This window comes from Kogia breviceps, chromosome 3 (genome assembly GCF_026419965.1).
Source record: "Kogia breviceps isolate mKogBre1 chromosome 3, mKogBre1 haplotype 1, whole genome shotgun sequence".
Taxonomy (NCBI): domain Eukaryota; kingdom Metazoa; phylum Chordata; class Mammalia; order Artiodactyla; family Physeteridae; genus Kogia; species Kogia breviceps.
In genome coordinates, this window is record NC_081312.1 from 23,278,662 (window position 1) to 23,301,690 (window position 23,029).

At 38.1% G+C, this 23,029-nt stretch overlaps 1 protein-coding gene across 33 annotated transcripts in view; it reads right to left on the reverse strand.

The window, feature by feature from the left end:
• Positions 1-23,029, reverse strand: part of NRXN3 (neurexin 3) — a 1,710,573-nt gene that overhangs the window by 142,717 nt on the left and 1,544,827 nt on the right. For 19 of the 33 annotated variants that reach the window (XM_067027962.1, XM_059057589.2, XM_067027948.1 and 16 more), the window contains 2 exons: positions 19,244-19,333; positions 8,918-9,225 (listed from right to left, as the gene is read on the reverse strand). In XM_067027962.1, the coding sequence (XP_066884063.1) occupies positions 8,918-9,225; positions 19,244-19,333 (398 nt within the window). The remainder of the gene's footprint in view (positions 1-8,917; positions 9,226-19,243; positions 19,334-23,029) is intronic. The other 14 variants (XM_067027973.1, XM_067027953.1, XM_059057591.2 and 11 more) reach the window with 1 other exon arrangement.

Below are 23,029 nucleotides of genomic sequence, written 5' to 3' on the forward strand. Positions count from 1 at the left end.
GTGGCCAGCACCGTGCCAGGCCCTGAATGTTGAGTGAGGAACTACATAGACATTATTCCTTCTCTCAATCTAGTGGCTTCCCATAATGTCTTCCAAAATCTTCTTTTCAAAAGGTCATGAACTATGGAGCCAGATAAATCATACGGTCATGACCAGGAATGAATGGGTTCCTGCAACATACTCAGCCATTAGAGAAAAACAAAAAAGGGAACTTAAAGCAGATAGGAGACTCCCACCAATCCACTTACACATGCACAACCAGGTAAATGAGCCCCAAGTTAATTTTCTATCCATACCAATAGAATAGGATAGAAGCAGTGGTGCATTAAAATAATTTTTATTTGCCTATATTTAAAGGTAGGTTTCAGGAGAATTAAGAATTAATTAATTATTTAATTAAGAATTAAATAATTTGGGAAAGGAATATGATGAAGAAATTGGAGAGGGAAAGTGGTGATATTACACTATTTCCAAAAGTGCTTTGAAAACTCTAAGTGCTAGAAGCTGCTTTTGCTATTAGGATGACAAATAAGTTCTAAGGAAAGAGAATTTAAGACCAGAAGTCAAGAAGAACAGCCTTGCACAGCAGATATAAGCAGATATCTCTGGACTCCTTATTCTTAAGGCAAGGAGTCCAGAGCAGCAAAACCACTGTGGAGGGAATTCCTTGGTGGTCCAGTGGTTAGGACTTCGCACTTTCACTGCCCAGGGCATGGGTTCAATCCTGCAAGCCATGAAGCACAGCCAAAAGAAAAAGTAAAAAAAGAAAAAAAAAAAACCCACAACAAACCACTGCAGATAACTCACCAGAGAGCAGGCTTCTACGGGGTGGGGGAGGGGAGCAGGGGAGGGACAGTGCTTGGAAGTGAGGGTCAATCTGTATTACAAGGCAAGTGTACTCCCTGAGAAGGTGCTGGCGGACTGTTGGCCATTCTTTTGTTTCAGGCAATACTGACTGAGGGTTTACTCAGTGCTCTGACAGTGCATGAAACAAACATCTTGCCATCCTAGGGCTCCCATTTCACTAAATAGAAACAACAAAATAAATATGTGATATAACATCAGGGAGAGAGAAGTGCTCTGAGAGACAACGAAGCTGAAGGTGACAGAGAGTGCTATTTTACAGGGGATGGTCAAGGAGGGCCACTCTGGAAGGTGCCATATGGGCAAAAATCTGGATAGAGTAAGGGAGTGAGTCGTGCAATAGCTGGAAAGAGCTGCATCAGGCAGAGGAAACGGTAAGTGAAAAGCCACAGATGTGCTTGGGGTGCTCGAGCAGGGCTGGGACTAATGAGGGGGCGCTCATCTACTGTGTAATGTTTAAAAGAATGGCCCCAAACTCAGTCATCAAGATAAAGAATACCTTATTGCAATATTTTAAAGTCAACATCAATGCAAAACAAAATCTGTGAGAAGCAAAAAAATCAACATTTTAAATAGAGACAAGATCCAACTCTGCAACTGTACAACCCTCACTCGCCCCTCCCTTATCCTGGCTCTAAGTTCAAGGAAGATCAAGAAGACCTGTGTACCTGGAACAAGGTGATAAGAAACATGGTCAGAGAGAGAGCAAGTGCGAGACCCATACACCGCACGGAAAGGATTCAGGCTTTACACTAGGCCAGGTAGACTGTTAGGTGATTGGAAAAACCACCTGGAGCTTTAGAAATATTTGGGGACCTCCACGGTGAGTAGCCAAGAGCTGACTGCACTTCCCTCTCAGCTGTTCAGATGGCTCAAAATAAGATCCAGTGCTTTCATATATATGGAATCTAAAAAAAAAAAAATGGTTCTCATGAACCTAGGGGCAGGACATGAATCAAGATGCAGACACAGAGAATGGACTTGAGGACACGGGGAGGGGGAAAGGTAAGCTGTGACAAAGTGAGAGAATAGCATTGACATATATACACTACCAAATGTAAAACAGATAGCTAGTGGGAAGCAGCCGCATAGCACAGGGAGATCAGCTCAGTTCGTTCTGTCTACCTAGAGGGGGCGGATAGGGAGGGTGGGAAGGAGACACAAGAGGGAGGGGATATGGGGATATATGTATATGTATAGCTGATTCACTTTGTTATAAAGCAGAAACTAACGCACCATTGTGAAGCAATTATACTCCAATAAAGATGTTGGGGGAAAAAAAAAAGATCCAGTGCTTTATTAGCAATTCTGGTGGGAAATTCTACCCTATAAATATTACAGCCTAATTAGAAGGGCATCTCTTCAACCTCTCCTAGCATCTCGCAGACTTCTGCCTGTATGTGATGAGGACCTTCTCAGAGATCCTTTAAGGGACTTTTTCCAGCTTTGGGAAGTGCTGATCTATGTGTACTGCCAACACATAAGTCTTTAAGAGGTAGGTAAACCCATCAAGTTCCTTTTTTTTTCCCATTAGAACTATGCCATTCTGGAGAGAAAATGTCACGGGAGAGTTCTACCAGGTAATGAGTAAATTAGAGTCCAATTTCCTTCCCCCCAATTATTCTCTGGGAGGGGAAAAGAAAGTACCTGTGCGAGGGTAAGGAGGAAACAGAAGATATTCCTTGGCTGGCAGCTAAAGTCTAATTAGACTGACAAATCTTCAGTGCCTCCCCCAGTTATGAAGTTTGGCAGGAAAGGAACGAGCCCTGGAGCCACACATTACAGAAGGCCGTTAATCAATATTAGTTGAGCTCTGATCCTAAAATAAACTTACCCAAGAGGCTCTGTTGTTTGGTGGTAAAAGTGAGGGATGGAAAAGTGTGTGGACTCCTGGTCTCACTTCTATCAAGCTGGTGGCAGCAGGCAAAAGGTGGAGGGCCCCAGAGGGGATAATTTGGGGGATAAGTATAACATAACTTACCTCCTGTTATAGCATGGTATTTGGAGTAAAGTAGATTAATCTTGTATCCCAATCCAAGACAGTTTGATTATTCAAAGAACCTTGAGAAAATTCAGTGTTCTAGCCAGAATCTCGACAGGCCATGGATTACAACATCCTATAAATGTGTGTGTCATGTATTTGTTGAACCATATGAAATTGCTGATATTTGACCATTCTGATCTACAAAAATGGCAATTTCACATGTTTCACCCTAACAGAACACTTTGCATGTGATAAGCACTCAGCTAAGCTAATTCCCACTCCATAAATCCCTTCTAATTGATGAATTCAGGGCTGTGATTCAATCTAGGACCCTCAAAGGAAAACCGGGGTGATTATAGGTTTGTGTGTGTGTAGACAAAATTGTTCTTGTGCTTATCCAGCCATACAGGGAGGCTAAGCTCTGTGAGGATCTGTGAGTCCTGGGAGAGTCTCGGGTTGAAGTGGTTTTCCAAATGTCTAGCATTTACTGCAGACTTGTGGGATAGGGCATGGCCTAAGTTCTTTCCACATCTGGTTGTATTTATTACTCACAACAAACCTATGGTCAAGATACTGTTGTGCCCATTTTACAGATAATAGAACTGAGGTTTAGAGGGTCTCATCAATATGCCCAGAGAGACACAGCTAAGTGACTGGAAGAACCTGGCATCCAACCCAGAAATTCTGATTCTAAATTTCTCTCTTTCCTTCAACATACTGGGACTGCATCCAGGACAGACAGTGTGAAGGATCAACTTTTGAGTCACAAGTTTTGCTTTGTTCTGTTTTGCAGTAATCAATATCAAGGCTGAAGTGTGCTTCTGACTGTCCCCAGCCTAAAACTGAAAGCAGACCAGAAGGAGGGCTTTCCATAGAGGTATTGTTACAAAACCTGAATAACTGTGGCTTCCTTCCATAGTTTTTGAAAGTGGTTCACATTTGCCCACCAAATTTGTGAGTTTGAGGTAAGCATGAAATCTCACAAAGCTCTCAAGTCTTTCATTTCTACTGTTTATTAAGGTAGTTCCAATCCAGGCTGAGCATTGTGATTTTCTGGTAATATTCTGGTGCCAGACAGGCCTGGCCAATGTCAAGGTGACTCTACCAATGCCCAGTTCAGAAAAAGTGGGTCATGATCAGTATTCTGCTAATAGCTTATAAATGATTCCAAATGGTGATTTGCTGAACACAGAACACACTGAGTTCTTTCTTTACTGACAACTTGGTCTGTAGCACTAAGGTAAGAGAATACACATTATTCTTGGAACTATTTTCCTTTGGCCCTTTCCTCTCTCACAAGAACACTTTGGTCATGGTGGCTGATAGTTATACCTAAAAGACTCTTATTTCTCACTTTTGCCTTCCATCCTGAGTGAGGACTAAGGAATTTGAGTGTAGCCTGAGTTGAACTTTTCCATTTTAGAAGCTGACCTATTGGCCTCATGATAGTAACCCACCAACACTGGGGTCAGATGTAATGCAATGGATGTGCCTGTACAATCTCTGGGGCATCCCTGGTAGTAAGACCCACAGGGAACCTGATCCAGTTCTCCCCTCTCGGACTTCTCCTGTTTGGGGTCATTTTAGGCCAAGACTCTCAGAATCTGAATCTCTTGTATCTCACAAACCCCCTCTATGCACTCTCTGTTCTAGCTGGACTTGGCGATCTCTCTAGGAATCATCTCTGACTTTGTCAATTTAGCTTTGCACATTCAGCCAACCTGGGGTTTGTTCCTTGCACCATGTATCCAAGTCGCAGTTCTTTTCTCACCTCATTCATAAGATCCAGCCAGGCCATCCCATACACCACTCCTCACCCCCCAACGCACCATCATTTGTAAGTCACTATTTCATACTGATAGCTAATGTCAAGCCCTCTGGCCCACTTTACGCTGTAAGCTCCATGATGGCGAGGAACCTGGATTCCTCTTTCTGTAACACCAGAAATACATGTGGATAGACCTATTTCATAACAGAACATGCTCTCCAAGGCCCATAGCACTCCTGGTTGATTTAAAAATGGAAAAGAAAATTAAAGATTGGTAGTGAGATGTCCATTCCGGAGATCTTACAGACGTTTTATTTGCCAGGACTAATTTCAGCCCCCAAATTCTACTCAGAGCCTCCTTCAAGTTCCTATCCCCCCAAACCTCCTAGCCCCACTCTGAACTATGGACACTACAGTCAGTAGAAGCAGCCCCACTTTCTGAGTTAGATCCTTGCTTGACAGGGTACTGGCTTGCATACCAAATGTTGAGGACAGAATATAATAATAACAAGGTTAAAATATATTTAATTATATTCTTCATGATATACCTCTTGTAAGCATTTTACTTTTATTAACTCAGTTATCCTCACAACAATCTTATAAGGACTAGTAATACATTTCCCTCCCTCCAATTTTACAATGCGGTAGATTTAGGTTGGTTGCAAATTCTTGCTACTCCTCCCATTGAGAAATGAGGTTTATACATCATTCCCTGAAGCTGAGACTTGGGAGACTCTCCAGGGGTCCTGAACCTCTATGAAAGGAGTCCTAGAGACACAGAGAGAGACATGGACCCAGCTGAGTCCAGTATTTCCAGTTCACCCACCAAGGCACCAGGTGCATGCGTGAAGCCAGACCCTCTAGACCAGAGTAGCCACTGAATGACCTCAGTCAATTCCATGTGAGGCAGAAGAAATGCCTTGCTGAGCCCTGCCCAAATTTCTGACCCATAAAACTTTGAGATCTAATGACATAGTTGTTTGAAGCTACTAAGTTATGGCAGGTTGCTCCATAGCAATAGGTAACTACAACATACGCGACCGGCCCAGGGTCACTTAGTTAATACGAAGAGAAACTAGGTTTTAAACCCAGGCAGTCTGACTTCAAGTACATGCATTTAATCATTCTGCTATAGTTTTACCACTGGAAAAAAATTAAAATTGTCCAAAGCACACTGATCATCTTAGAGAGAAATCCTTCCACAAGCCATGCCACTTCTGATTGTTAAGTGATGATAAGGTACATAATAAAGCCTATCTTGTTTTCTGATTTATTCAACAAATATTTATTGAGCACCTAATAAGTGCCAGACCTTTATTTGAGAATTATCACTCGTCCACCTGCTTTCTCAACCTTAACTTCCTTTTTTATTCAGGGAGGCATCTAGAGACATCCTTCTTTTTTTAAAAAAAAACTATTTTATATTGGAGTACAGCTGAGTAACAATGTTGTGACAGTTTCAGGTACACAGCAAAGGGACTCAGCCATACATATGCATGTATCCATTTTCCCCCAAACTCCCCTCCTGCTTGGCACCCCAGCTGTGAGTAATTTAACATAGTCCATGTAATTCACAAGTATTTTGTAACAAACTAGAGTATCAGAAAGATCAAAGCGCCTATTACTTCCAGGAGGCTAGAGCGTTAGAGGGCCATAGCAATTCAAAAACTCTTTGTTCACATTCACACACAGTTAAGAGCATCACTAAAAGCATTTTGCAGTTTTCCTTTGATCTAAAATCGACATTAACCAAGGTCTATCAGAAGTGAACTGCTCAAATGATGTTTTCTTACCTTACGCTTAAAGAAATAACCAGTGGATTTTTAATAAACAGATATTTATACTTGTGAATGCACATGCTTATTTTGTTTCTTCCAGAAGAGTCTACTTTTAGGACAACTCTACTCTGGCAATATTATCAAAGCAAAGGAAGACAGAACAGAGTATCATTTGGGAATGGCTGTAAGATTTCACTCATAGGTGAAAACGTGAATGATGGATCTAGTGAACATGCAATCTAGTCTTCCTCCTTTCTTTTTCTTTTTTCTGAAGATTTCCCAGAGATCAAATTTTTATGAGTCCATTTCATTCAAGAAAATTAGCTGGCTCACACAGGGCATATAAGAACTCCTGAGATTGACCTTCTTCACCCAAAGTCTTCAGAGTCTGGAAACTGTCTTAAACCTTGGGTAGAATCCAAGGGTTGTTGGGTCCCCGGTCCTAACACAAGCTTCACATGATCTACAGAATGTATTTAAGACAGGGATAGACTTGGAGACAGGCAGGCTATTTAGATTTTATGGAGCCCAGGGCAAAGTTCTTATGGCTAGTTGGAAGAACAAACAGTTCAAAACCCTTGGCATACTTATTTCCTTTAGCTAATCTTTACAAAGAATATGGGGCTTTTTTATCTGTCATCACCGTCTAATCCAATTTTTCTAGTCTGTTGGCTTTCCTCCAAGACTACTTTATGTATTTATACACCTTTAAAAACAAAGAGCATCAACAGATTTATAACTCATTTTTATAGCCTTTTCTGTAGAAGCAAAAGGAAAGACATGTAGATGTAATCCAATTATTACTGGACTAAAGGAAAAGAAACACACCAGAAAGGAGGCTGTTAGAGAGGGCATCCTCCAGCTGTCCACAGCTGCTGACCTTTAAAATGACAACAGGTTAAATGATGTTTAGAATCATAATCACTTATAAGACTTTTGTACCTCGTATCCTACTCTGGCTCCCTTAGTTTGTACAAATACTCACCCAATCTGCTCCTGTTTAGGTATTTGCTGCAGGAAGGAAAGCCCCAGGCTGATAATTACCATGGCCCAGGCCCTGAATCCTCATGTAACATTAAATCCTTCTGAGGTCAGTAAAAATTTGGCCTTGAAAAGGACTACAGGACCATCCATTCCTATGAAGAAAAAGCCATTTGCTCCTCTGCTTCCCACGGGGTTAGTGGAATGTATTCTGACAGAGACAGAACAAGTCTGCCAAGACCTGTGCAGATAGAACTATCCTTTCACCCACAATAAACAGATCTGCTCTTGAGCTATAGAGAGTCATAATAGAAATATATATTGTCTTTTATCTTCTTTTCAGTGAGTATAGTGAAGTGTCAGGAGTTATTGCTTTAATATCAGTAGAGAAAAAGCTATTTTTCTGGAGCATGTGCGTAGATATACATGTAACAACACGTGCAACTATAAGACTGCTAAGTAACCAGCTTCTTAGTAGCTTTTCTAAAACACATTAAATTGGCCTGATAACATCATCAGTGCATCAGCTTCCAATTGTTCCTATGGAGTCACATAAGGAATGGTCTGGATATTTCTACTCAAAGAAAGGGGAAAAGGTAGACAACACTTTTACCACTGCCTAACTCTCATAAACTTAATTCAGAAGGATGTGAACACATCGGGGGTTTAATTGATTATTGACTTTAGGTTTATAATGCCCTCTGAAGTCAATGGAAGGGTGATGTCAAAGACTCAACAGAACCCCTGGCTAATGTCTTAAAACTAAGAAACAGAAAGGACAAGTACTGATCTACTGAATCTTCTGCAGATACTAACTAGACTAGGGGTCATTTTCCCACAAGCAATCGGAATGTCTTAATTTTTGCCAGAGCATTTAAGGCTAAAAATTCGATTAACCTTCTCTCCTCTACTAACTAGATTTATGAGATGCCAAGGAAGTCAGCAAAGCATTAGCTTTAGCTTGGGTATAATTACTTTTAAGTGACAAAACAAAAATGGTAACCACAAAACTAAGGACTTCCTACATAGCTAAACTCAGACCTTCAAATTTTCTAATGTAATTAGGACCTTGGTCAATATAAGATAAAGGAAACGAAGTGGGCCAAAAATAACAAGTGAATAATCAACACTTATCAAATACAAATACTGCATTTTATAAGGATTAATTGAACCTCTAGCTTCATCTGCCCTTGATTTAATGCTGCCCACTGGCCTCAAAAATGAACAATTCATGTCCTAGCAAAGCCATCAGGAGGATACAAATAGAATTGAACTAGGATACAGTCTTTCCTATGATAACAAATTTTCCTTTCCCCCTTTTCCCTTTGGGGTAGTGAAAAGAAAGGTAATAAAATGAGAGATGGGAGTATTTCATAGTGAAAATTTGCTCATTTTGAATAAGAGCTTTACCATCCTTCCTACAGGCATCCTTCCTACAAACATAGTAATTCAGACACTTTAGCTACCTAGTAGCACTGACCATGATAGCAACATCTCAAAGACCAAGATGCAGAATCAATTAATTGTTGGAGAAAGGCTTACCTGAATGCTGGCTGTAGAGCGATTCTTGCGGGTTGTGGTAGTAGCCATTGTAGTGGTGGTTTCCATGACAGTGGTAGACATTTCTGGTGGCATGGAGGTTGTCTGCGTCGTTCCCAAGATTGATGGGACTTCTCCCACCAGTCGGACACTTCCATTGATTTTAATATTGGGGTTGTTCTCAGCCGCCATGTTCAGTACTTTTAAACCATCATAATAGAGCCCAGAAAGCTGGCCTTGGAAGAGGCGTCCTTTGTCCTTTCCACCGATAGCTATTTGCGCCTGGGTGTTGAAGATGGTTAACTGCCGGCCTAGTGGGTTGGGTGGAGGAAACATCATTATTCCTGTACATTTTCTCTGTTTGCCTTACCTGGTCTGAATGGACCAGACATCAAAACAGACTTCCTTGAGCAATTGAAAGGAAGAAAATTGGGCAACAAAAATTCAATATAGACATTGGCAAATAACATTTCACTATGTTTATCTCTTCCACTGTCTAGCTGAATATCCTAGATAAGCTGAATAAAAGAGTCTCTATCGCTTTATTGTGAGGCAGGAGAATTCTTGTTCAATGATGAGCAGTATTATAGCCTTCCTGGTTATGCAGTTGTGGATGACAGAAAAGAAAAACAGGTGATGAAAATAATAAATCATAAATACTAACTGTACTGATTTTTTTAACCTAAAAACTAATACAATGAAAACTAAAAAGAATTATATATGGCAAATAAAAACTCAGTGAGGTAATATAGAACACTGAATTAAAAAACTAGGTCTACCGCTGGGCAAGTTTTGACGTTGCCCAACCTGGAAAAAAACAAAAAAACAAAAAACTAGGTCTGATAATTAAATTAAATTAACTGAAATTAACTTAGATTCTAGTTAAGAGACTTGGATTTATTGTATACTTATAAAAATAAACATTTTGGTCACCAACACCTCATTTCCTAGAAATCTTCCTAATGCATAATATTCTACCCATACTTGCTATTTAATAAACATGATGACAGATTACTTCCCATCTTTATTAATTTGGAGGAGGGGAGAGATTACAGTCACACAACTAAATCTCCCTCTAAGATATGGAAAATAAGTAGACATTGATCATGTCAGTAAGAAAGGGGGGAAGAAAAAAAATGTCATTCAGAATCAATGAATTTTAAGAGGAGGGATAGGTGTTAATGAAAAAAGCTACACATAAAACACCTTAAAGTGATATAGAGGTATGTTAATGAATTGAAGCAAACAGTAGCTCACCTTATTTGAAGTTCCCATTTGGGGAACCATTTATGCTTCTGTGGACAGAAAACTATCAGAATGAAATGATGGTAGAAAAGAAGTTAGAATAGTGTAACTCAACTTATCTTCCCCCCAACTATTCCTTCTTTAAAAAGCCTCTCTTAAGTTTGAGATGTTTCCCAGAAAAATCTAAATAGCGTTTAAAGGTTAGAGCCTTCTATTCTGTTATTTCTCCAGATTATTTTCTTCTGTTTTTCCATATGGAGAAAGGTGGAAAAAATTTTTAATGGAATTAAATATATCCTTTCTGAATTTTTCTCCATTTTAGTCAGTGATCAAACAATGCTTCATTCATTCTTAATCTAATTGCCTGAATATTTTTAGCTATTAATGACTGGAAACAATGTTCTGATATACTTGCCTTTTTAATAAAAGGGAGTATATTTTTTTAAAGACTGAGGTTTTTGTATAATCTCAAATATGAATAGAGGCATGCTGTGATATTTGGGTGCTTAACCTCTACCACTATTACATGGCCTTTAAACCTACACAGTGATTAGCTATCCTTGAATTTCTGGTGTATAATGTGGAGTCCCTACTCAATGTAGAAAAACGGATGAAACAGAAGGGACAGAGAAGGGAAAATGCATCTGCTCAGAGGGAATTCTTTGTACAAGACCCAGCTCCACTCATTGGGCAACGCTTAAGGGCATATTAGTCAAGAATGATTTATAACTAACACCCCTTTGGAAGCTTCAAACACTACAGTATGAAGACTTGGCCAGATAATTTTGTTATAGTGAAAATAATCTCTATAAAAATATCTGGAGCATGGAAATGGAATCTGCTGGCTTTAATGATAACAGAATTGCCCAGATCCTAAGGGTCCAATCAAATAGATCTAATAGATTTGCATTATTTTCCCACCAATTCCTTCAATGTCCTGTGCACATGCATCATTGCCTATCCTTTGGCCTCTCATTTCTCACATAAGATGCAGCAAAAAGTTCAATGCCCAATAATACTGGGTAATGGCCTGGAGCTCATACCTCTTTACTGTTTATTTTTTGACAACAGCTTTATTCTGGAAGCCCTAAGCTTACTATAAAAAGAAATGCCACGATGGAAGGGGAGAATAAATATGCTCTTGGCCTTGCATAGGCATTTGGAGTAGCTTAAAATAATAAGGATTTGTCTAGTAAGAGATCTCTAGGGCTGAAACTTAGTATCTTACACTCAGTGCCAAGCTATCCCTTCTATTCACATAACTGTTGGCCAACCATAATATTAATGTTTATTCATCTCCTTTTTTATATATAGCCCAGCACTGATAATCAGTTAATGCTTATAACTGATCACAGGTAGAAAATTTAATATTTCTAATATTCACAAAAGTACTTCACATCTGTAATGGTCCTCATCTTATTTTCCTATTGATGTTATTCTGCCCTTGCTTACAAATAAAAAGAAGTTCAGAGAGAATTGAAATGCAAAGTTGAATTACACTGGTTAGAAATGCTGGATCTGACCAATCCCTCCCATCAGGAAACTTGAACAAGCCTCTTAGATAGCCTCATCCACCAGAGGGACAGCAGAAGCAAGAAGAACTACAATCATGCAGCCTGTGGAACAAAAACCACATTCACAGAAAGGTAGACAAGATGAAAAGGCAGAGAGCTATGTACCAGATGAAGGAACAAGATAAAACCCCAGAAGAACAACTAAGTGAAGTGGAGATAGGCAACATTCCAAAAAAAGAATTCAGAATAATGATAGTGAAGATGATCCAGGACCGTGGAAAAGAATGGAGGCAAAGATCGAGAAGAGGCAAGAAATGTTTAACAAAGACCTAGAAGAATTAAAGAACCAACAAACAGAGATGAACAATACAATAACTGAAATGAAAACTACACTAGAAGGAATCAATAGCAGAATAACTTGAGGCAGAAGACCAGATAAATGACCTGGAAGACAGAATGGTGGAATTCACTGCTGCAGAACTGAATAAAGAAAAAAGAATGAAAGGAAATGAAGACAGACTAAGAGACCTCTGGGATAACATTAAACGTAACTACATTTGCATTACAGGGGTCCTAGAAGGAATAGAGAGAGAGAAAGGACCTGATAAAATATTTGAAGATATTATAGTTGAAAACTTCCCTAACATGGGAAAGGAAATAGCCACCCAAGTCCAGGAAGTGCAGAGAGTCCAATACAGGATAAACCCAAGGAGAAACATGCTGAGACACATAGTAATCAAATTGGTAAAAATTAAAGACAAAGAAGAATTATTGAAAGCAGCAAGGGAAGAATGACAAATGACATACAAGGGAATTCCCAAAAGGTTAACAGCTGATTTGTCAGCAGAAACTCTACAAGCCAGAAGGGAGTGGCATGATATATTTAAAGTGATGAAAGGGAAGAAACTGCAACCAAGGTTACTCTACCCAGCAGGGATCTCATTCAGATTTGACCTCACTTACACCAATGAACAGATCATCCAAAATGAAAATAAATAAGGAAACAGAAGCTTTAAATGACACAATAGACCAGATAGATTTAATTGATATTTATAGGACATTCCATCCAAAAACAGCACATTACACTTTCTTCACAAGTGTGCACAGAACATTCTCCAGGATAGATCACATTTTGGGTCACAAATCAAACCTCAGTAAACTTAAGAAAACTGAAGTCATATCAATCATCTTTTCTGACCACAATGCTATGAGATTAGAAATGAATTACAGGGAAAAAATGTAAAAAACACAAACACATGGAGGCTAAACAATACATTACTAAATAACCAAGAGATCACTGAAGAAATCAAAGAGGAAATCAAAAAATACCTAGAGACAAATGACAATGAAAACACGACGATCCAAAACCTATGGGATGCAGCAAAAGCAATTCTAAGACGAAAGTTTATAGCTATACAAGCCTACCTCAAGAAACAAGACAAATCTCAAATAACAATCTAACCTTACACCGAAAGAAACTAGAGAAAGAAGAACAAACAAAACCCAAAGTTAGCAGAAGGAAAGAAATCATAAAGATCAGAGCAGAAATAAATGAAATAGAAACAAAGAAAACAATAGCAAAGATCAATAAAACTAAAAGCTGGTTCTTTGAGAAGATAAACAAAATTGATAAACCATTAGCCAGACTCATCAAGAAAAAGAGGAAGAAGACTCAAGTCAATAAAATTAGAAATGAAAAAGGAGAAGTTACAACAGACACCACAGAAATACAAAGCACCCTAATAGACTACTACAAGCAACTCTATGCCAATAAAATGGACAACGTGGAAGAAATGGACAAATTCTTAGAAAGGTATAACCTTCCTAGACTGAACCAGGATAGAAAATATGAATAGACCAATCACAAGTAATGAAATTGAAACTGTGATTAAGAATCTTCCAACAAACAAAAGTCCAGGACCAGATGGCTTCACAGATGAATTCTATCAAACATTTAGAGAGGAGCTAACACTCATCCTTCTCAAACTCTTCCAAAAAAGTGCAGAGGAAGGAACACTCCCAAACTCATTCTATGAGGCCACCATCACCCTGACACCACAACCAGACAAAGACACTGCAAAAAAAGAAAATTACAGACCAATATCACTGATGAACACAGATGCAAAAATCCTCAACAAAATAGTGAAAAACAGAATCCAACGACACATTAAAAGGATCATACACCATGATCAAGTGGAATTTATCCCAGGGATTCTTCAATATATGCAAATCAATCAATGTGATACACCATATTCAAAATTGAAGAATAAAAACCATATGATCATCTCAATAAATGCAGAAAAAGCTTTTGACAAAATTCAACATCCATTTGTGATAAAAACCCTCCAGAAAGTGGGCATAGAGGCAACCTACCTCAACATAATAAAGGCCATATATGACAAACCCACAGCAAACATCATTCTCAATGGTGAAAAACTGAAAGCATTTCCTCTAAGATCAGGAACAAGACAAGGATGTCCACTCTCACCACTATTATTCAACATAGTTTTGGAAGTCCTAGCCATGGCAATCAGGGAAGAAAAAGAAATAAAAGGGATACAAATTGGAAAAGAAGAAGTAAAACTGTCACTGTTTGCAGATGACATGATATTATACATAGAGAATCCTAAAGATGCCACCAGAAAACTACTAGAGCTAATCAATGAATTTGGTAAAGTTGCAGGACACAAAATTAATGCACAGAAGTCTCTTGCATTCCTATACACTAATGCTGAAAAATCTGAAATAGAAATTAAGGGAACACTCCCATTTACCATTGCAACAAAAAGAATAAAATACCTAGGAATAAACCTACCTAGGGAGACAAAAGATCTACATGCAGAAAACTATAAGACACTGGTGAAAGAAATTAAAGATGATACCAACAGCTGGAGAGACATACCATGTTCTTGGATTGGAAGAATCAATATTGTGAAAATGACTATATTATCCAAAGCAATCTACAGATTCAATGCAATCCCTATCAAATTACCAATGGCATTTTTTATGGAACTAGAACAAAAAATCTTAAAATTTGTATGGAGACACAAAAGACCCTGAATAGCCAAAGCAGTCTTGAGGGAAAAAAACGGAGCTGGAGCAATCAGACTCCCTGACTTCAGACTATCCTATAAAGCTATAGTAATCAAGACAATATGGTACTGGCACAAAAACAGAAACATAGATCAATGGAACAGGATAGAAAGCCCAGAGATAAACCCATGCACCTGTGCTCAACTAATCTATGACAAAGGAGGCAAAGATATACAATGGAGAAAAGACAGTCTCTTCAATAAATGGTGCTGGGAAAACTGGACTGCTACATGTAAAAGTATGAAATCAGAATACTCCCTAACACCATTCACAAAAATAAACTCAAAATGGATTAGAGACCTAAATGTAAGATTGGACACTATAAAACTCTTAGAGGAAAACATAGGGAGCACACTCTTTGACATAAATCACAGTAAGATCTTTTTTCATCCACCTCCTAGAGTAATGGAAATAAAAACAAAAATAAACAAATGGGACCTAATGAAACTTCAAAGCTTTTGCACAGCCAAGGAAACCGTAAACAAGACAAAAAGACAACCCTCAGAACAGGAGAAAATATTTGCAAATGAATCAATGGACAAAGGATTAATCTCCAAAATATATAAACAGCTCATGCAGCTCAATATTTAAGAAAATAAACAACCAATCCAAAAATGGGCAGAAGATCTAAATAGACATTTCTCCAAAGAAGACATACAGATGGCCAAGAAGCACATGAAAAGCTACTCAACACCACTAATTATTAGAGAAATGCAAATCAAAACTACAATGAGGTATCACCTCGCATCAGTTAGAATGGGCATCATCAGAAAAGCTACAAACAACAAATGCTGGAGAGGAGGTGGAGAAAAAGGAACCCTCTTGCACTGTTGGTGGGAATGTAAATTGATACAGCCATTATGGAGAACAGTATGGAGGTTCCTTAAAAAACTAAAAATAGAATTACCATATGATCTAGCAATCCCACTACTGGGCATATACTCAGAGAAAATCATAATTCAGAAAGTCACATGCACTCCAATGTTCATTGCTGCAGTATTTACAATAGCCAGGTCATGGAAGCAACCTAAATGCCCATCGAGAGATGAATGGATAAAGAAGGTGTGGTACATATATACAATGGAATATTACTCAGCCATTAAAAGGAAATAAATTGGGTCATTTGTTGAGAGGTGAATGGATCTAGAGACTGTCATACAGAGTGAAGTAAGTCAGAAAGAGAAAAACAAATATCGTATATTAACGCATATATGTGGAACCTAGAAAAATGGCACAGATGAACTGGTTTGTAGGGCAGAAATTGAGACACAGATATAGAGAACAAATGTATGGACACCAAGGGGGGAAAGCGGCAGGGGGTGGGGATGAATTGGGAGATTGGGATTGACATGTATACACCGATGTGGATAAAATAGATAACTAATAAGTACTTGCTGTAAAACAAAGAAAGAAAGAAAGAAAGAAAAGAACCTGCTGTATAAAAAAAGTAAGTAAAATAAAATTTAAAAATTAAAAAAAAAAGTAGCAGCTGATTTGGGGGCTCTGGCTCACTCAGGCCGTGGCAGAGGGAGGGGTACGGAATGTGGGGCAAGCCTGCAGCAGCAGAGGCCAAAATAAAAAATTTTTTTAAAAAGGAAATGATGAATCTCCTTTATTCCAGTTGCCATAGTTCATTCCAAAAAGTGGTCTTTGCTTGTTCAAGACTGACCCAAGCATGGAGAAAGGCAAGACATGTTTTCTGGGCTATACGATTAAGCCACCACTCCACTTCTGGCTATTCCTTCTTTCAAGGAGAGATCTGACTAATCACTTCTTGAGAACAAGCCACCGGTGGGATGAAATAGGTAAGGAGGCTGCCTATGTTTCAGATTTCCATCATGCCCTAGGAGGTATTTGGACCTTTGTTTATTTGTCTGTTTCATGGTTTATTTCTGGCTAGGTCTGCTTTTCTTATGTTTTAAAACCCCTTCCTAGCCTTCTGTACCTGAGATTAGGTGGTTAATAGTAAACTTGGCAAGCACTAAAGGAATAGGGGGATATTCAAGTCTCCTGCCGTCTCTTCCTCTGATCAATTTATCCCTCTCAGGTAAGCAGGATTAAGTGAATAAGTGAGAAACAATCATCACTACCCTCTCCCTATGAAGGATATAAGGGACTGACCGGAGAAAGTCGTACAATCTGCCCAAGATTTCTCAAAATCAATGCCAGATCTCCCTATTGTCCCTCATTATGATCAATCATGTTTTTTATAAAGGGCGACCATTATTATATTTCTATTCCAGTCTGATAATTGTTCTATCATCAATGATATGAAATCTGGTTATGACACCAGCGCAGGGTTTGTAGCAGGTTACTTTGTGTTTTGCTTTGGGTGCCCATCCTCTTGAAAGTCATTAATTGTTACCTCATTTGGACAAAAAGTTCACATGCTGCTTAAATTAAATCTTTGCACGTCTACAGTCAGTGTTGCACAAAGACTAATTAATTAAACCTCAGAACACCCTTGGGGAATAGGCAGTATTATTTCTCCTCTCCTCAGATGGGAAATCTGAGATATAAAGAGGTTAAGTGGATTGTCTAAGGTCAGAAAGTCAGTCAATAGCAGACAGAGCCAGAAAACAGACTTGGGAATGCTGTGACCCAGATCTCTTCCCCCTCCAAAGAGGATTCCAGCTACTTCCTAACACCTCTGCCTAATCATCTTTCTGAATTTACCCTGTTTTACTTATTGTCCTTACAAGGTCTTTTGGTATACAGTTTCTATTTCTTTTGAAGGGAAAGTTATCTAGACAGAGGAAGAGGTAAAGCAACAGAATGAACAAATGTTACTTACCAAAATCAAACAGAAAAGTAATTTTGGTTGAAATAACATAGAAAAGAGAACTTCTCAGTTTGCAAATAATCCTTTTCAATATTATTAGCATATATAAACATATACATATTCAGTTAAGAAACTGGAATTCCTCCCTCCCTTCCACCCAAACCACCCCTATCCCTGTCCCACCAACTCAACTTTTGTTGTGTTTGGAAGCATCCTTCTATATGAAAGCCAACTGATAACAATGCTATTGGAAGGAAAACTAAAAGCCTACTAGTAACTTTATAATGATTTATACAAATGAAAATGCCTGGCATGCTACTGAACTTAGACTTCAAAAGGCAATGGAGTAAAATAAAATATTATTAACATAAAATTGAAAGAAACAAAAAAATTCTCTCAGGCACATGAGACTCAGACATGCATCTAGTTGTCTTTTCCTTTTTAAGAAGTGAGGCAATCATCATCTTTAATGTTAAAGGGACTTTATGAGCTGGTGATTACTAAACAAAATTATTTGCTTTTTAGAGTTATTCTTAATTTATTTTTAATTAGACCACGTACGTTAAAAACAGGGCAAACAGTTAAGACTCAGTGAGGATTTTCCGTGTTTAAAGGTCTGAATGTTTTCACTCAACTTACAACTGTAGTAGTCCTTTATTTTTTAAGTTGCATATTAATAAACCTCATTACTATTTATAAATAACTCAATCAAATCTCTACATATTTATAAAACTCACTTAATGTCTACTTAAAAAAAAAAACTCACTTAAGCTACAAGAGTAGCTTATACTGGCTCAGGAAAGAACAGAGTAAATAGCTTCTTAAAGACAAAAATTTTTCTTCACTGAAAGACAATAGTTCACATCCTAATAAATAGGAGCCACACAGAAAATTCTAACATCAGGTATAACCGCTGCCCTCTTTTATTAACAAAGTGGTTGTTTTTTTCAGCAAATGAGAAACTGCTGTTTTGCCTTCCATTAACCTTTCCTTTTTCAACCATGTACACTTTTGTCGCATAAATATAGAATACGCAACCAAAGGTGTAGAATAAGTTTGTTTATTTTTTTAGTTTCAGTCAGCAACTAGGACACCATTAACTTCTTATGAAATATATTTGCCTCTGTAGGTTTAACTCTAAAGGCAAAATTCATCTTTCTCATTCTTTTCTTTGTTTAAAAACAAATGTTTTAAAAAAATGTCACTCCCCTTATAACAGTTGTTTAAGCGGTTTAAATTACAAGAGTCAATCTATGATTTTTTTGTTGCCATTAACCATGCTATAGATAGTAAAGCCAAAACAGCCTCAAGATGTAAGTTTAATAAGTTCTTTTGAAATTTCTTTAGAAAGCTCTGGTATAAGAGGTAATTTAAAACAAATTAACAAATAATGTCATGCAGTGGTTAAACTGCCATAATACATTTCTTTTTTAGAGGTTCCTGGAATTTCTTGTTTGTGGTTGTCATGCTGATAGAAAGCTAGATGTTAGTCCCTTTAACTGTATTTTAATGGCAATGTATTATAGCATGATTTATCAACATATGGCAGGTGGAAGCTGACACAAATTATAATGAAAATTAAAACAGTCATTTATGCAGCAGGCGATTATCATTTAAGGAACATTTATTTGCAGGCTTTAAAAATGAGGGTTTAGAATCAAATGATTTTAAAATGAAAGTTTTAACGACAGTTACCTTTTTCCTGCAGCCACTCCTCTACGGGCCGGTTATATTTGAAGGGGATTTTCTGTTTTACCATTTGGAAGCGTTCATTATCAGTGTTGCCTTTAAAGTTTAAAAAACAGCTTAAAGAACAATCTGAAAAGTCAATAAGTCATTCAAAAACATCCTAGGTTTTTGGTGCGTTTTATGAAGTTTTTAGAGATAGATATCCATTTATCTTTAGTGGAGGTGGAGTCGAAGTCACTCTGTCCTTGGTTGACAGGTGTGAGGTCAGGTTATTCTTAGCTATGCAGTGCTCCGTGTGTTTTGGAAACGTGACTTGGGAAGATGTTTGGCTATTTACAGAAATGGGTTTACCTTCACTCTTCTCCATCTCACTCTAACCGCACCTTAATTGGGTCAATGGAGGAACAATGATCCCCTTGACTTGTATCAGATCAGCTTCATAATGTGGTAGGGGACCCTCAGTGTCTTAGTCATGCTTGTTCCACACTCACTCTACTGTATCTGATCAGAAGCATGGGGCCATGCACATCCTTGTTCTCGTCTCAAGTGTGTGCAACTGCTCTACTTCCTGGCAGAGGGAAGCCAAAGAAGACGATTTAAGCCTTGATGGCCAACGGAGACTTCCTATTCCATAAAGGGGGGTCTGGCATCCCATCACCTATGGAAAATAGGTAGAGCATTACAGATAACTCTTTTAATCTCTATCTCTTTGTCTAGATCTGTTCCACATTTTAAAATCGAAGGAACCCCAAAGTAAATATCTGTAAATAAAAGCAGCTCTATACATATAGTGATATAGCATTTTCAGACTTTTGAGTACCTATATTTTATTAGTACTAACAGACACAGGTTTTATATGTCTACCTAGTCTCTCTCTCTTTCCTTCCTAGGAGCGGTCCTCCCTGAATACACATCCATTCATAAAGCCTGTTAGGGATACTTCTTCCAAGCATGAAATATCTAATTAGTTTCATGGATCAAACATAATGCTTTTAACTGTTAGTATGCCTCTTTCTTCCTTTCATAAATGTTGTTACCACCCCTGGATGGTTTGTCTAATTAGGACAGACATGGAGAGTGGTGTTGTGAAGATATACCCCTAATGAATATGCTTCAAATGACAAAATAATGAAGCCATGCTTTGGGAAGTGCTCTGTCTTGTCAACCAACCTCATAGTGATCAAGCAGAAACTGATGAGTTCTAAATTACTTTTGACTCAGAGCCTTACAGTATTGGAACTTCAGGAAGCCCAATCCAAATCACCAACATTGAAGGTGAAATCAAATTCTCAAGACAGGTGGCTTGGAAACCATTTATAAAGACATCTAAAAGCTAGAAAGTTTATTAGGATTGAATATAGCATCAGGTGAATAAAAGCTTGCCCTGGCACTTCCATCTCAGGGTCATCTTCACGGAGGAGTTTTCACTGGCAGAGAAGATTCCACATGTGGCTAAACTAGTACCTGCCTTATGTGAGGAATGGGATGGGGAAGGGGTGGCAACAGTGGAAGATATTTAAAAGATTCCCCATGCATTTCTCCTTTGAACAAATTATTGTAAGGGGCTGACTCATTATTCTTACTTTCCAAAACAAACATAAAGCTCATGAAAGAGGCGACCACGGATCTGTTCCCAGCCTACATTATGGGACCCTATCTGCCTGGCATAAAGCCTGATATATTAACATATCAAAGGATAAAGTGCAATGAATGGAAAGAACAATGAACAGTTTGGGATTGCAATATATAATTTAAAGTTTTCCTCAAAATGTTATTTCTCACAGAAGAAAAAAGGACAGGGTGTAAGCTAGGAGGAAAACCGGAAAGGTATCTTAACTTCTTGGTGTTTCAATAAGTCCATGGTGAAAAAAGTTAATTTTACCTGTTAACGTAAATACCACTTAGTGATCATTAATAATGATCATCCTGGTAGATCTGGGTACACAGAATTCTACTAATCCAAAATAAAGTTGGGTAAATTTTTACATGTCCTAACAGAAAAGGAACATGCACTTTTCTGAAAAGAACCTATATCTCTATAACTCTTAATTCTACCCTACAGGAGACAGATACACAAGGGATGTCATCCATCTTCATAAGCTCTGACCTCTCTCAAGTTTTAGTCACAACAACATGCTGAGAAATTGAGAAACGGCAAATGGATTATGCCAGGTTCACCTTGAATATGTTCTATTACTTTGGGTTTTCTGTAACTGTCATTGGCTACAATATAAAGTATAGTAATGACCTCTGTTCCACTCACTGTGGAATGGATTGGTGAAGTCAATAGCAAATATAAAGCTAACTATTCTTCATAACATGCAAGACAAAATCATAAGTACCCAATGTTCCAAACTGACATCTCTATGTGTACCAACTTAATAAAGAAGCTGCATTGACTTACTTCTTCCCCAAACATATGAGTCTTGATCCTCCTAAGCACCCTCCCCCCCAATCCACTCTCTGTCAAGCATAAAGCTCCATAGACAATCATATTAGGACATGGTACTGGCTAGAAAAATAAGAAACAATGTAGGAGAATCGATAAGTGATATGTTGGGAGGACAGCATAGCCACGATTCAACCTTAGACCCTTCAGAAAGTGAAAGACAGAGAGTCATTCTCCTCCATCTCAGCTTAAAAGACATTTAGAAAAAAGTTTTAAGTTTTCCATGCCAGACTGATAGTATCTGGCACTAGGGATAGCGAACTTGCATACTGTTAAAAGTTGTGAAAGATGGAAGGCCATTTGGAAAACCAAATTGGTTTAAATTGCCACATTAACATTGTTCTTAGTCTCTTTTCATGTTCTTGTTGGTTTTTATTTTAATTTATCTCAAACATTAGTGAGAAATGTTTTAGAAACATGTGCATGAGAATGAGTTAAATTGCCCCGAGCCCCATTTGCTATACTGAGTGAAAAGCAAGCAACCTTCTAAATATCAGAATTCATACACAGGGACTACTCTGAAAGCTTAGCAAACCTCATCAAATCCAGATACATTCATGTTAAATCCTTCATGACATTTAGCTGTACATTTCATATAGCAGCCAGTATGAACATTTAAACACAGACTAAAATCAATTCTTCAACAGAAAGTGATGCTATCCTCAAGAAGGAATGGCCTTATGACTAGTAATGTCATAATGTCACTAAAAAGAGGCATATGTATATTACTAATTATACCCCCAAAATGTAATGATTGCAGTTCTCAACCACACTGAGAAACCTATAAATTGCACAATGACATCTTCAAATGGACAGTTCTTAATTTACTTATGTGGATCTGACACTCACCTACTTGGAACTGAATTTTAGAAAAAAAAATTATTAGCCATATTTCATTCTGTTATACTGAAAAAGGTTACAGGTATGTGTGTGTGTGTGTGTGTGTGTGTGTGTGTGTGTGTGTGTGTGTATCTCCATCCATTTTTTTATACAATTGACCTCCTATTGTCACTTCCTTTTGTACTGTTGGTTCTGTTATCAAATATTTCAGCTCCTGGAGACACATACAACATGCACTGTTGAATTATAATATTGTGAAGAGCAGAATGCTCTGAGGTGAAATTACCGAGGCCCAACTGGTTCATACACATAGCTGCAACCTTTATGCAAAAACAGCTCACACTGACTACATTTGGGTTAATCCATTTAGGATAAAAGGAAAAGAGAACGGAGGAAGATAAGACAAAGAAAGCAAGTTGACCCTTGAATAGTTTCCCAGTACATTGGTCCCTCTTTAAGGTCCCAGAGAAGTAATCTGGAAACTTGTTGATGGCCCCAAAGAA